General features: G+C 36.0%; 1 protein-coding gene across 1 annotated transcript; it reads left to right on the top strand.

Moving 5' to 3' along the window:
• Positions 1 to 1,140: 1,140 nt before the first annotated feature.
• LOC115929905 (ras-like GTP-binding protein rhoA) lies at positions 1,141 to 7,097 on the top strand. The gene is made up of 4 exons (XM_031000026.1): positions 1,141 to 1,372; positions 4,682 to 4,854; positions 5,817 to 5,969; positions 6,822 to 7,097. Exons 2-4 carry the CDS (start codon positions 4,696 to 4,698, stop codon positions 7,095 to 7,097), a joined length of 588 nt encoding a protein of 195 aa, XP_030855886.1. The 5' UTR covers positions 1,141 to 1,372; positions 4,682 to 4,695.
• The last annotated feature ends 9,566 nt before the right edge of the window (positions 7,098 to 16,663 follow it).

Genomic DNA, 16,663 nt, shown 5'->3' with positions numbered 1-16,663 from the left:
TCTACATAATGTTATTCTTTACAAATATTGTGAATTGTATACACACATACACACATTTTTTGAACAATTTTAATTGTTGCATTTCAACTGAGAACAGGGGGATGGATGGCAACAAAATTAAAGACAATATGAAAGAACGAAATAGAATATTATTTTGACAAATTATAGATAGATAGACAATGATAATACCTTGAAGTAGATGTCAAAAAAGGTTTTTATTTTAATTTTAATTAAGTTCTAGATGTTATTGGGAGTGAAATATGATGTACAACGATTCTTCATCCTGATATTTTTTTCTTCATCCACAATTTATGGCTTTTGATTTTATTATGTTAAGCCCATTATTAACGTTTTCTGTATAAACATGCATAATAACGAAAGAAATTAAAAAAGCAAGAACTTTACTTAGTATATTATAACGGTTGAAATAGAATTGATCGAATGTCTAAGAATAGAACACAAAACTGCTGAAAACAGAATGGGTCATTGGGTGTGTATACCATCCAAGTGACTCATAATTTGTACAGCTATTGCAAGTAGGCTATAATACCAACTCCGAGATGGCGCTGTTCAAATTTTGATAAAATGTTATCGATAGTAATGTGGCATAGCGTGTCAGGCGAAGGCGGCGAGGGAACTCTGGGTGGTGGTGGTGGTGGTGGGGGGGGGGGGGGGGGGGCACCAAACTTGTCTATACGTGGAGTAGAGTAGAGTGCAGTTGAGGAGTACTCCATCCCGCCCCTACCCCCTTTCTGGAAAAAATGTAACTGACAACGTATACAACGCGTGATAAGTAGCGTCATTTTTTTAATTTTTGTAATACCCTTAGGCTCTCTGATATAATTCTCTCTCTCTCTCTCTCTCTCTCTCTCTCTCTCTCTCTTTCTCTCTCTCTCTCTCTCTCTCTCTCTCTCTCTCTCGCTCTCTTGATCTTCATGGTCAATTATCTATCCTGTCTTGTTATGATGCATACGTTTATGATGAGCATACACAATATAAAGATTGGAAGACCAGTCTTGATTTCTGTTATTTTCAAACTATCTAAACTCATAAAGTGCATCAAATGCTTTGTAAACCAAAATATTAGAGCTCGCCTATTTTTAGATCGCATACGTTGGGTGCAAAGGTATAAAAGGATTGTACTCAACCTCCTTTGTGAATTCGGGCCACGATGTTTGAATAGTGTCAACGGAACTGCAGGCCTAAACTTGAACATCATTATTTCCGTTCAGTCCCGGACTCCCGTATTATTACTATTTTATTGTGTTTGAAACAAGACGTACTCTAACTGTACTGCTAACATTGCAATCATGGACATGGGCTGATTTCCACAATTTTTTTCTCATTATGCCTTACATTACAACTTTTATTGGTGAGTATAGTAGCACTCATGAATGTTTCTTTCTGAATTTCACGAGGACACAAGTGTGATTTGAGTGAGGGAGGTTTGTAAATTAAGGGGGGGGGGGGTCATTGAAGCACGTATCGTTTAAGAGCCGTATTGAACTTATTCTGATGCTGTATCTCATTGTTGTTCCATCGTGCCTCTAAGCTTGTCTTCTTCTCCTCCTCCTCCTCCTCCTTCTCCTCCTCCTCTGTACTCTTTCTTCTCCTTATTCTTCGTTTTCTTCTTCTCATTCTTTTCCTCTGCTTTAGTTCTGCTTCTCCTGCTTCTCCTTTTCCTTCTACTTCTTCTTCTTCTTCTTCTTCTTCTTCTTCTTCTTCTTCTTCTTCTTCTTCTTCTTCTTCTTCTTCTTCTTCTTCTTCTTCGTCTTCTTCATTTTCTTGTTCTTCTCCTTCTTCTTCTGCATCTTCTTTTTCTTCTTCCTCTTCTTTTTTCTTCTCTTCTTTAAAGTTCTGCTTAATTCTTACAAATTATTATTCAAACAGATAAATCTAAACTGAGATTGAGATTGAGATTGAAAAGGTTTTATTGATTGCACTTCGCAGCCAGATGGCTGAATTATGAACAATTTACATTGGCAATGAATTATAATACATACAAATGTGGTTGACATTGTCACAAAGTATAATATACAGTATATAACAAAATTCATAACAAAGTTCATAACTAATATGACTAAGGCAATAACAGGCAAATTAATTCACGTTTAAAATATATTTTGTGAGGTGACACAAGAGTAGGTCAAAGGATGAGCAAGCAGGCCCTTTGCTCTTCAATACACGCTCTCATTCCTATACACGCTCCTATTCTCACTCCTGTACCTTGGACACTCTCATACAAACTCACATTTACACTCTTATACACACTCCCATTCACACTCCCATATACACTAGCTAACGGTCTGCTCGCTCATCCCTGGACCTCTCGTGTCAAGGAGTGTCGGGTATTTAAAAAAAAATAAACAACAAAACAAGTAAGCTCCTTCCCGACTTTCGTATATTGGGGAGAAATAAGCAAAAGAATTAAAAAACTTGAACACCATTTGATCTGAATTGCCATGTCATGATTGCTACAAAACCTTATCACTATTCAATGTACATTTTAAAAAGATGTTACAAGTAATTATGGAAGCATAGAATTTAAAATTTAAAATGCGGAATGTAAAATGTAAAAATGTAAAAATGTAAAAATGTATGCAGACAATGAGACACCGGACCATTCAACAGGTAGACAATTAAGATTCATTCATGCATTCAACAGGTCTATTAGGTATGGAATTGAGCTATTTCTATAGCGGTTCGTTTTACAATGAAATTGACGATACTTGGTCCTTCTTCGTAGTGAATAATCTACATTATTGTTAACAGGTAACCAATGTTTACAAAGTGGGTTGTTGACAAGAGATGAAGCAAAATTAGTGCATAATTGTTTGCGTCTATCTGACAGGGTCTGCAAAGAACACACTTCAAGAGCTTTGTCATAATTAATATATTGATCACCTAGTATGGTCCTACATGCTCTTTTCTGGATTCGTTCCAAACTTAAGATATGACTTTGGGTGAGGTTTCCGTTAAAAACAGGTACTCCATAATCCAATATTGGGCGAATATATCCCTTGTAAATTGTTACTAGATCACAGAAAGGCAATCTGTATGTTTTGAGAATACGAAGCATGAAAAGTTTTTTATTAGCACGGCATAAAAGGTCTGAGATATGACTGTCCCATTTCAAATCGGACTGCACAGTTATTCCTAAAAATTTTGCTTTTTGTACACTGTTTAAGCACTCATCCCCAATAAACAAAGGTCTCTGATCAGCTCTATTCTTAGAAAAAGAGATAAACATACAATGACATTTCGATGGATTAAGAGTCATGTTATTACGAAGAGACCATTGATAAAAATCAGATAAAGTATTTGGTAATTTAGATGGTTGTGATAATGTACGACTTTCAACTAATGTCAGATCGTCTACATACTTGAAGTATGGTACTTCTGAGTTAAAACAAGCATCATTTATCATTATTAGGAAAATAATTGGTCCTAATTTTGTACCTTGTGCTACACCGGCATGAGACGTTGACCAGTCTGAAAAATGACCAAGATATTTCACACGTTGTTGACGGTGTTCAATAAAATCTAAGATCCATGAAATAATACAAGGCCGAACATGAAGGTGGATTAACTTATTGGCAAGTATATTATGGTCTATACGATCAAAAGCTTTTGAAAAGTCTGTAAAGATAAGTGTAGATATGGACCGAGAATTTTCTGCATTTTTATAAATCTGGTGAAGCAAACGAATTAAGTGATGATTAGTTGACAGACCTTGACGGTTTCCGTATTGATTAATATCAATTTGAATTGAAATGTCTTCGAGTAACCATTTACATATATAAGACTCAGCTATTTTCGCAAAATAACTAGTTAGTGCTATAGGTCTTAAATTCTGAGGTATTACAGGCTTACATTTAGGAATTGGTGTGATCTCACATCGTTTCCACTGATATGGTACCACTGACAACTGGAAAGAAGTGTTTAAGATATCAGTAAGAGGTGTACAAAATTCCAGTGCAAACTCTCTAAGAATTCGCACTGGTAAGTCTCCACTTATAACAGACTTTTGTTGGTTTAACGAACTCAATTGTTTAAAAACTTCATAAGGTCGTACAATCGGACATGTTTCCTGGGCTGGTAAGTAAGCAGGTAAATTATTCCTACTAAGACCTGGAAGATCGGATGCCACCGCTAAAAAATGCTCGTTTATATAATTAGCAATATGTTTGAATTTGTCGGGGTCATTCGGGTCAATATTTGGTACTACAATCGGAGTATGTTTCTTTTCAGTATTTGTTAAAATCCGAATCTGCTTATACCAAGCTGCTGGGCTGTCACTTTTTAAGTTGCGAACTCTGGTGTTATAATATGAAATCTTCTGTCGTTTTATCAACCGTTTAACTTTGTTTCTAAGATGATGCCACAAACTTTTTGATTTGTTATTAAAAGCTTGCTGTCTTTGGCGGATAACATCTTTAACTTCAGCATTTATCCAAGGCTTATCTCTACAATGCAAACGAATCTCCTTAGTAGGAACATGTATATCCAACTGAGACTGAATTGTATCCAAAAACATTTTACATTTCATAGATGGGTCTTTTACACTGAACATCTCTGACTTTAATATACAGTATATTATATTTCAACACAAGCGTGACGAATATATAGGTAGGCCTAATAATAACTGCCTGGTGTTATAATTTGTGTTATTTTATTTCAGTGTTGAACTAGAGAATGGCTACTATCAGGACGGATGTGTCCATAGTTGGGAGCCAATGCGGGAAAACAAGTCTCCAAACTGCATTCGTCAAAGACAGATTCGACCCTCGAGATGTATACATCTCGAGGGCTGAAATAAGGGCAACGTCTTGCATAGAAGTAAATGGCAAAAAGGTACGTTTACACAAAGTCAATGCAGCTGAACGATGGAGAAGTCAGAGTATGAATAAACAAAACAAACAAAGAGATTTTAAAAAAAAATTGTCGATGGGTCTAGCCATTAAGGAGGCACTGATGCATGGGGGCGGGGGATGGGGACACTAGTCTATGTGGTGCAGGGGCGGATCCAGCCGGCGGCAGGGAAGGGGGCCCAATTCGCGCGTGCCGATAATTAGCTCAGTGGGGGGGGGGGGGGGGGGGGGTAGTGAGCACTCTTTTTTTTTTGGCCCTCGAAAATTTGAAAAATCGCACTTCCCCCCCCCCCCTTGAGCGCCAGGAGGGGGGGGGGGGGGCCATCTCCAAAAAAAGGGTAAAATTAATATGGTTTCCCCCAGGGGGAGGGGGCGGCCTCGGGGATCCGCCACTGATGGGGTGGATGCATAACACGCGAAAGAATAAGCCATCGAGCGTGGATGTTCGTCCCGTTCCTCGTCTCGCGCTCTCTTTGTCCTTTCCCACTTTTTTGGTGTCGGGTGGGGGCACAAGCCTTTGTGTCCCCCACAGCTGACAAACTGGCACTTGCAATAAAGTTTGGTTTACAAACTTTTATTTCTGCAATGTACATGGTAATTAAAGGGACATATTGTTTGTTAACATTTACAATCTCACTGCCTTCAAGTTTGAATAATTATAGGCTCCGACGATAATCTGATAAAACAGTAAAGAATAAATCATTTTGAAGTAATTGATAGTGTTCACAATATGCCATTGCCTGCACTGAAACAATGCTACGTGAAATCAGATACAATAGTATCTGCCAATTTTGACATCATGACTGCATTTCTGCAGAATATCTTTGTACGTAGACGTGCAAATTTCACAAACCTTTAGAAAATGTTTTACTATATAGTTGTGAGTTATTTACTCAATATAGTATTTGATTGTAGCACCAGTCTCATTTATCACGATTGCTATAGGTTGAGCTGGGAATATGGGATACACCAAGTCAAGAATTGTATGGAAGACTGAGAACTGGATTCGCATACCCCAAGACGGACGTTGTACTTCTTTGCTTCTCGTTTGATCGACCCGACAGATTTGAAGACATCTCGGAGAAATGGATACCAGAGGTGAGGCATAATGGTTCTCCGCAGTCAATATCCTAATGTAGATTAACTGAAATTCTTATCTTCAACCCGACCCTGCATGGACCAAACACTATGGCCCGAATTCACAAAGGAGGTTTGTCGACAAACCGAGGTTTATGTACGTCATATGACGCGTTTTGACGCGTTTTGACGCGTTTTTTACAAACCTGGTTTGTAAAAAACAAAAGGAGGTTTGTCGAAACAAAAGGAGGTTTGTCGACAAACCTCCTTTGTGAATTCGGGCCTATCAGTCCAGTCAATCTAGCGATATTTATATTTAGGAGGTTACCCACTACCTCTACCTAACCACAACCCTGACCCTAAACCTAACCCAAACCCCATTGCAAAAAAAAAAAACTATCGCAATAATAACCTTTGACGAAAGAAAGCCAGGGGCAAATGTTGGCAGCCCCGTTCCGGTTGATCTCATCTTATTGAAATGTTAAAAAGTCTTAAACATCATAAGCGTTAGGGATTGGTGACCTTTTATTTAATAGCTTATTACACCTCTTAGAGGGGCATGATATCTTAGTAATGTCCCTAATAAGCACCCCCCCCCTCATTAATATGTATAATTGTAATAAATGGGACCGTCAATACCTATAAAACATTTAATGAAGTTGGTAGACTAGGGGACTGTGGTAAAAAAAAAATGTAACCGGTTTTACTTAACAGGTTTCCTTTGCTTGGCATGAAAGGAATATCAAAACAGTTATGAACCGGAAGTGAACATAATTATGGCTGTCTAAAATCAAGTCAGTAGAAGCAAGTATACACAGATCATAATATATTTTATCAATGGTCTGTACGTTTTTTAAATCCCTTTTTTAGTAGGTGAAGAAGTACCTCCCAAAGGCACCTATCATTTTTGTGGGGAACAAGAAAGATCTTCAAAATGACAAGGATACAATACAAGAATTGTTAAAGAAGAATCAGGAACCGGTAAAAACAGAGGATGCCCAGGTCCTTGCAAAAAAGATCGGCGCCATTTCATATCTAGAATGCTCGGCCAAGGAAAACAAAGGCTTCAGAGAAGTGTTTGAGACTGTAGCATTGGCAGGAATAAAACAGGATGAAAAGAAGAAGTCGTCAAAATGCACCCTCTTGTGAATAAAAGAACCTTAGGTATCTCGCAATTGGCTTATCTGGGGGGGGGGGGGTAAATATCGCTGATCTTACCAATATACGTCCTTCAGGAAGACCTTTTTTCATGTATACTATTTTGATTCGTCAAGTCGATACTTTTCTCTTCTCATATAACTTTGTCATAAGCAGGGGAGCACAGTGCTCTCACTTTTTCAAGTTCCCCGAAAGTGCCCGTTTTAACATAGGAAGAGTGCCCTATATTACTTTGACAAGTGCCCCTTTTCCGTTTAATAAGTGCCCCTTTTCACCTCTGATAAGTGCCCGTTTTATTCTGACATTGACCATTTTCGTTGTGATAAGTGCCCCCCATTTTTTTTTATACCGAGCCCTTCCCCTTCTCATAAATGACCCCTTTTTCACCTCTGAAAAATGCCCCTATTAACATCTGGTAAGTGCCCCTTTTCATTATCTCTGGTAAGCGCCCTTTTTCATTTCGACACAACCCATTTTTCCCTTCGTATAATTGCCCCTTTTTCTTCGGATAAGTTTCCCGTTTCCTTTTTATTAAAGGCCGTTTCCCCTTCTCATAAATGCCCCTTTTCACCTCTGATAAGCGCCCCTTTTATTTTGACACGTGTTCCCTTTTCCCTTCAAATAAGTGCCCCTTTTCCTTATTATAAATGTCCCCTTTTCTTTTTAATAAGAGCCCTTTCCCCTTCACACAAATGCCCCCTTTTCACCCTTGATCAATACCCCTATTAAACACAGATAGGTGCTCCGTTTCCATTCTCATAAGTGCTTCTTTTCAGCTTGCTTGACAAGTGCCTCTTTTCATTTTTAATAAAGACACATTTTCCTTTTGATTAGTGCCCTTTTTCTCTTTTATAAGAGTCCCTTCAATCACCTTTTAATAAATGCCTCTTTTTACCCCTATTAAAATCTTATAGGTGTTTCTTTTCCTTCGACAAATGCGTCTTTTCCATTCCCATAAATGCCTCTTATTTTCATATCTGGTAAGCAAATTATTGGATGAACAAACTTGTAGATGGAAAATTCAGATATTGGATTGAAAAGATTGGATTTTTTCCAGATATTTAACGATATAATTTGAATAAGAAAGATATGAAAATGCTGTGTATACAAAATGGACTGTCAGAGTTTTATCAAAATCTTCTCGTTGCATGGTCAAAATTTAAATATCGAGATTTAGTTGAGGTAACAGAAATAGAAGAGGAGATATTATGGAAAAACAGTCATATTAAATTTAAAAATTCTACATTATTGTTTTCAAAGTGGTACGTAGCTGGAATTTGTAAAGTAAAGCACGTCATGATTACAAATGGTAAATGGAAAGACTCGCTTATGTTAAATAGTAAAGTTGGTATTCATCAATTATTATTTGAGTTCGAATACGCAAAATTGAAGAAATGTTTCCCATGCTATTGGTTAAATAAATTATACGTTCTAAAGAATGTTCAACTAAGTAGTAAACAAAACGATTTTTATGTAATCGAAGTAGCGACAGGGGATTTTGTTGATTTCTCTAGTTTCAAGACGAAACATTTTTATTTATCCCTCCTGAAACAAAAACTTCAAAAACCAAATGTTACACGTTACTGGGAATATTACTTGAACTTACCTGTTTCTTTTAATTGCCAGAAAGTATTCAATTTTAAATTTCAACAAATAGGAAATAAAGCAAGTTAATTTTAAAATATTGCATAATATATTTCCATCAAAACATAATTCATGCAGATGGCGTATAATGGAAAATGACCAGTGTGATATATGTAAAGAAACAGAAACTACTTTTCATGTCTTGTTAAAATTTAAAAGCGTTAGAATTTTTTGGAAAATTATTAAAAACTTATGTTATAATAACTTTCATGAACAAATAAATATTAATGAAAAAGCATTAGTTATAGGTTATTCTATTGAAAAAGGGGAAAACTTTGTGATAAACTTCATGTTAATTTTAGGACAATACATAATATACAAAATGTATATTACACTTCGGTGTGATGGTAAAGATTTCAATAGTAAAAGTCTGTTCATTAATTTCAAATTAAAACTACGATATTACATAGCAAATAAACAAAGTATTTATTGACGAAACACAAAGAAATTTTTCAAGAAATGTTAAGGTTATAACTATTTATTTAATTACTTTTGTATTTTTTTATTATGTTAAAATGTAAATTGATGTAAATATATATGAAATGTGAAATATGTGAAATAAAACACCTCGGTAAGAGGACAAGAAAAACAAATCTCTGGTAAGTGCCCTCTTCCAGGTGCGAGGAGTGCCCCATTTTCACCTCTGTTAATTGCCCTTTTTACTCTGTCACGTGCTCCTTTCTTTTTTAATAGATGTCCATTATCCTTTTGACAAATTTTCCCTTTTTCGTTTTCCATTAGAGTATCCCCTAATTTAAAGCGACTAAGAGCAACCTTTTCTTTAATTTCATTTAATAAGATCATTTGTCATGTAAAATATATGAACATTACTGGGGATTCGAACATAATAGGCCTAATTAGATTTGAAATTCCTTGTTTTTACATCTTGTTCGAACAAGCATAAGGTCTCCTCTTTTTTTCATGTACAAAATATGATCTTACATAAGTAACTTTTTATAGAATTTCTTTAGTTAATGACGAGAGTTGTATGTTGAATATTAATATTACACTTTGAATTATGTTTGTTTGATTGATAACCTGCTGTTCCTGATACTTAAAAAAAAAAGCTATTTGTACAAATGTTTGTGAAAGAATAAATAAAAAGAACTATGAACTATGTCTTATTCACTTTAGGGTGATTACATTAAAGAGATAGGCCTAGAGTTATACACCATTCAAACAGAGAATAAAACAAGTAATTAAAACAGTAATTAAATTTATTACATAAGCAACAATAATGGAATATAAAAGTATTTCTTTGTATACGTAAAAAGGGGTAACATGACAAATCTCAATTCAAATCTCGATTTGCAGAGTGGATGAAAAGTTTTCCTTTTCTTTTATGAAGGAAGAAAACACTGAAGCAGAATTTTGATAATAATTATGTAGACCAAGTACGTTCTTATCAAATTACTTTATAGCCATTGTTGATTATAGGCTAAGCCAAAACAGACCGTGAATGGGGATTATAAATTTAATGTCATTATGCATTTAAGTTTCCCTGCTTACTTCATCTACATAATGTTATTCTTTAAAACTATTGTGAATTGATAATATGAACTATATACACACATACACACATGTTTTGAAACATTTTATTTGTTGCATTTCAACTGAGAACAGGGGGATGGATGGCAACACAATTAAAGACAATATGAAAGAACGAAATAGAATAGTATTTCGTTCTTTCATATTGTCTTTAATTTTGTTGCCATCAAATTTTGACGAAGTACAAATAGATAGACAATGATAATACCTTGAAGTACATGTCAAAATAGGCTGTTATTTTAATTTTAAGTAAGTTCTAGATGTAAATGGGAGTGAAATATGGTGTACAACCATTCTTCACCCTAATATTTTTTTTCTTCATCCACAATTCATAGTTTATGATTTTATATTATGTTAAGCCCATTAACGTTTTCTGTATAAACACATAATAATGAAAGAAATTAAAAAGCAAGAACATTACTTGGTATATTATACGCGTTGAAATAGGATTGATCGAATGTCTAAGAATAGAACACAAAGGCTAAATTGTTTTTCCTATGGACTATCTATAGTACTTGCGGTATGGGCAAATGGTCATTTTCCTCGACGACTTAAATTTACGAATTATTTCATCAACTGAGTCAGCATCAAAGCTATATATTTTAATGCAGGCGCGGAGATAGAATCTTATTTTAGGGAGGGCGGTAGTGAGCAAGCGAATCACTTAAAGAGCGCGCGAAGCGCGCTCGATCATTAAGGGGGTGTGTGGGTGTTAGGCGTTAAGCTTAGGCATTTCCTTAGATTATTAGGAAAAGAAGACGATTTATTGTACCGTTCTCGACTTTAATCCTTGTCTCAATGAAGTTTCCCCCCCCCCCTCCCGCGCGAAGCGCGGAAGCTTTGACGTTTCATTAAATTATTAGAAATAGAAGACGATTCGCTGTACCGTTTTCGACTCTTAATAAGCCCTAATTGTCTAAATTCAGTTTCCCCTTTCTCTCCCTCTCACTCTCTCTCTCTCTCTTTCTCTCTCTCTCTCTCTCTCTTTCTCTCCCTCTCACTCTTTCTCTCCCTCTCACTCTCTCTCTCTCTCTCTCTCTCATTCTCTTTCTCTCTCTTTCGTTATACACCTGTGTTCTAGTACACTATATATTCTCCAATATGAATATCTTTGTAATTCCAGATACAATAGACCAGTTTACTATTGTTTTCAAATTTTAAGGATACTTCTTGAACATAACTTGTCCTTGACAGCCCTAAAAGTTGTCTGACATAGCAACAATAAATAGACCCATTTTAAAAATGTGTTTAAATTAGTTAACTTGGCGATGAGCTATTTAATACATTCACCCAAAAGTCAAAATGTAAGTTGCACACTTTTGGTGTATCTAGGTTCAACAACCATCCCTTTCCCTACCTAACAACTTGTAACATATGCAATTTGCACTCAAAAGAATATATATACATTTCATTGGATTGCATTTTAAAAGAAAATGGCCTATTTCATCCATGTAATACTACGACACGAAACAGGTGCGATAAATATTTTGAAAAATTGAATACTGTTGTCACTCTGGTGTTTCCTTATTTGGTTCTGTACTCGAACCTATTATAGACAAATAGAAGCAGTCTTTCCGCCAATTGTTTCATTCACAAAGAAGAGTGAGCATCGACTCTGTGGAACCCCATGCCACTGTCTGGTATCCCCATGTACGTATTTTAATTATTTTAAGGGATAGACATTGTTGTGCACGAGAGCATACAAGATGTTGATATGTTGATATGATGTCAGCTTCACGATGATGGCCGCTGGTTTTGGCCGTGATCCTGGATGGGGAGGTGGATTCCGTCTTCGAACGCGGTGAGATCTGTCGATGTCTTCTGGCTTTAAAGTGATGCGTAGTTTCTCTTGCGCAATCTTGCAGATTGTTGTAGTGGTGTCTTCTTGAGGAGATTCAGGGACACCAAACACCCGGATGCAGTTCCGCCGAGAATATTGTTCCTGGTCATTCTGCTCTAGTTGAAGCTTCTTGATGAGGTTTTGCTGCCCCTCAGATCTTGTCTTCAGAATGGTGTTTTGATGCTCCGTAGAATCGAGCTTTTGCTGCAGCTCAAATATTTGGCCTTCTTGTTTCTCCATTCTCACAATGAGGTCGTGGCATTTGGCTTCCATTGACTGGGCCACTCTCTCGTTTATCACTTTGAGAATGTCTTCATCCTTTAAAAGAATTTCCTTGATGAGGGCCTTTGTTGACCTTGTATCGGGCATTGTGAGTGTCTAAAAGGCAGATCAGACTACAATACACAGGCTAACAACAGGTAGCTTATACGCAAAATATATTCATAACCATCAAATTTCACCTTCCAATATATGCATACAGTATATACAAATCACCAAAGTAATACATTGATGCTCTTGGCAACAGCAAAATGTCTGGCTTTAAAGTGATGCGCAGTTTCTCTTGTGCAATCTTGCAAATTGTTGTAGTGGTGTCTTCTTGAGGAGATTCAAGGACACCAAACACCCGGATGCAGTTCCGCCGAGAATATTGTTCCTGGTCATTCTGCTCTAGTTGAAGCTTCTTGATGAGGTTTTGCTGCCCCTCAGATCTTGTCTTCAGAATGGTGTTTTGATGCTCCGTAGAATCGAGCTTTTGCTGCAGCTCAAATATTTGGCCTTCTTGTTTCTCCATTCTCACAATGAGGTCGTGGCATTTGGCTTCCATTGACTGGGCCACTCTCTCGTTTATCACTTTGAGAATGTCTTCATCCTTTAAAAGAATTTCCTTGATGAGGGCCTTTGTTGACCTTGTATCGGGCATTGTGAGTGTCTAAAAGGCAGATCAGACTACAATACACAGGCTAACAACAGGTAGCTTATACGCAAAATATATTCATAACCATCAAATTTCACCTTTCAATATATGCATACAGTATATACAAATCACCAAAGTAATACATTGATGCTCTTGGCAACAGCAAAATGTCTGGCTTTAAAGTGATGCGCAGTTTCTCTTGTGCAATCTTGCAAATTGTTGTAGTGGTGTCTTCTTGAGGAGATTCAAGGACACCAAACACCCGGATGCAGTTCCGCCGAGAATATTGTTCCTGGTCATTCTGCTCTAGTTGAAGCTTCTTGATGAGGTTTTGCTGCCCCTCAGATCTTGTCTTCAGAATGGTGTTTTGATGCTCCGTAGAATCGAGCTTTTGCTGCAGCTCAAATATTTGGCCTTCTTGTTTCTCCATTCTCACAATGAGGTCGTGGCATTTGGCTTCCATTGACTGGGCCACTCTCTCGTTTATCACTTTGAGAATGTCTTCATCCTTTAAAAGAATTTCCTTGATGAGGGCCTTTGTTGACCTTGTATCGGGCATTGTGAGTGTCTAAAAGGCAGATCAGACTACAATACACAGGCTAACAACAGGTAGCTTATACGCAAAATATATTCATAACCATCAAATTTCACCTTTCAATATATGCATACAGTATATACAAGTCACCAAAGTGATACATTGATGCTCTTCGCAACAGCAAAATGTTTTGTGAAGACTCGTGAAAATTTGAAGGCATTGACATTTGAAAATTTCGAGTGTTTTTATTACAAGTCTGGACTTTTGATGATAACTTGAAAGACAATATTAGTGTTATCATTGGAGCTTACAATTGAAAAGAATAATAACAGATAATTGTATTAATATATGCATTGACAAGACTTGTACCAGGTAATTAACATGCCTTCTTGTTATGAACTTGTTATGAACTAAGATCACTGCATGACGACCTCCCCTCAGCAAAAATCTTGTGATTTGTCACCAATGACTTGCGATATTTCAATATCTAGTACAGTCATGTACATGACACAAATTAAACTTGTACTAATAAGGGATAATGACTTGCGATAGTTTGTGTACTAAAACTACATGTAGCTTACAATGAATGGTACTTTTTGCATTTTTAAGGGTCTTCATAAGTCATTACTGCTTAGTATAATATTGAGATCCAAAATGTGCAAGTACGAAAAATTAGAATTACCAGCTTGTACCAAGGCACTGCATCATGAAATAGAAATACTGAATTTTTGTTTGTACAAAATGCAATGAAAGACATCTACAGAACCACTAGGGTATGAGCTCAAAGATCAGGGCCCTGTTTCACAAAACTTGATATCAATAACTGTTATAAGCTACTAAAACCATATGATCGGCTTAAGGCAAATTTGTTATTGATAACAAGTTTTGTGAAACAGGGCCCAGATGCAACTTTTCTGTCTCTTTGGTGACTTTTTTCATCCTGCACACAAAGTATTGGAGAATACTTGTACATGTATGTACATGTACATGTATGTACATTTATCGCAGTTTGTCAAGAAATTGAATCTGCTAAACCGCAAGTAAGTTTGCCATTCAAGATCTCTGATTTACTAAACATTTATTAATTGCAAAATGCATCATAATGTTCAATGCCATACATGTATGTACATTCGCTATGACAATCTTTGAAGCAGTTGTAGTTTTTTTCATACGAGCCTTGAACAGTTTGAGACAAATGGAAGAAAACCAAAAAGGCACCAAGATGCAGTCATCTTCCACCACATAATGTACACTGTATATTGTATAGATTACACTCAGATCGTGTTTCCATAGTTACCATGTACTGTGTATTTGTATACTTCACAACAAGAAAATAGAAAACAAGCAAAAACACAAGTGAAAGCGTTGGCAAAGAAATCCCCCTTTTTCACCTCTTGGCAATGTAAAGAACATACACCCATCACAGCTTAAAGAAAATGTACAAAAATTTCACCTCCCAAAACCCTGAATAATTTCTTAACAAATTATCAATTGCAAAAGTTACACACAATAACATCTCATGATGGCATTTCAGTTTGAAAAGGCATATTGTGAAAAAAAAGAATATCATGTTTTAAGAAAAAAACATTTTAATAAGGCAATTTTCTGAAGGTCGCTTCTGTAATTCAATCACATAATGTTAGCCCTCATTTATTTGATAATACATTATCAGAGCAAATGTTACATTCATTCTGTTTATCACATGTTAACATCAGATCTCTTAATAAGAACTTTGATAATCTAAATTTGTTATATGAAGATACATTAAAAACAAAATTTGATATAATTGCCTTATCAGAAGTGTGGAATGTTTCAAACAAAGGTATTTTAGGTTTAAATGATTATGTCCTTGAGGTAAAGTGTAGAACAGGTGGCACAAGGGGTGGAGGAGTTGGAGCTTACATTCACTCTTCATTAAAATATGTTATTCTTGACCATGAAGTCACTCACACAGAAAGTCTCTGGTTAGAAACTGACCTGAATGGTAGGAAAATTACTGTAGGTATTATTTATCGTAAGCCCAATACTGATATTGATCAATTTCAAAACTCCTTGCTTGTAACATTAGAAAGATTGAAAATTGATAAAGCAAATGTAGTTTTACTTGGAGATTTTAACATTAATGTACTACACAAGGAAGGAATAGATATGAAAGCAGAACAATTTTTAACTTCTTTACAATGTTTGGGTATGCAGCAACTAATCACTTCACCAACAAGAGTAACTAAAACAACTTCCTCTCTTATTGACCATGTGTACACTAATGTAACAATTTCTTCTATTCATGCTGGAGTTATAGAAACTGATATATCAGATCATTTCCCTATCTTTGTTGCATTTGAGCATCTTAGAAAGGCAAGTAAAACAAGCCACAAAAAGTCTGTGTTTCGTACCTTCAGAAATTATGATATTAATAAATTCCATGATGATCTAGGAAAAATTGATTGGAACAATGTAAGTGGTTGTACAAAATTAAATGAGTCGTACTCTGTATTTTACGACTTGTTTACGCAAGTCTGTGACAAGCATGCACCAATTATATCATCAACTTCGAAGAACCTAAAAAAGGGGGAAAATGCTGGGAGAAAACCATGGATGACTAATGCTATTTTAAAATCAGTCAAGAAGAAGCACAAGTTGTATTTTAAACTAAAGGCATCAAATTTCCAACAGAAAGACGAGGAAGAATACAAGAGGTATAGAAATGTTCTAACTACAGTTCTACGAAATGCAAAGAGACAATATTATAGTAACCTCTTCTTCATTAATAAGAATGATAGTCGTAAAACGTGGAGAACAATTAACGAGTTGTTGAGTGGTGGAAATGTCAAAAATAAAGTGACCAATGTAGAGAAATTATTAAGCTCAGGTGGTGGAGAAAATAGAGTGATAACTTCTGACAATGAAATAGCTAACGAATTTAACAACTTTTTTGTAAACATAGGTCCAAAGCTGGCAAAGGAAATACCACCAGTGAATTCTGACTTTACAGAATATTTAGGATATAGAACAGAAAAATCACTATTTTTAAAACCAATAACAGAGAATGAATTGAAATGCCACTTACAGACTTT

Source organism: Strongylocentrotus purpuratus, unplaced genomic scaffold, assembly GCF_000002235.5.
Source record: "Strongylocentrotus purpuratus isolate Spur 01 unplaced genomic scaffold, Spur_5.0 spur5_scaffold_6, whole genome shotgun sequence".
Taxonomy (NCBI): domain Eukaryota; kingdom Metazoa; phylum Echinodermata; class Echinoidea; order Camarodonta; family Strongylocentrotidae; genus Strongylocentrotus; species Strongylocentrotus purpuratus.
This window is presented reverse-complemented; position numbering and strand designations above follow the sequence as displayed.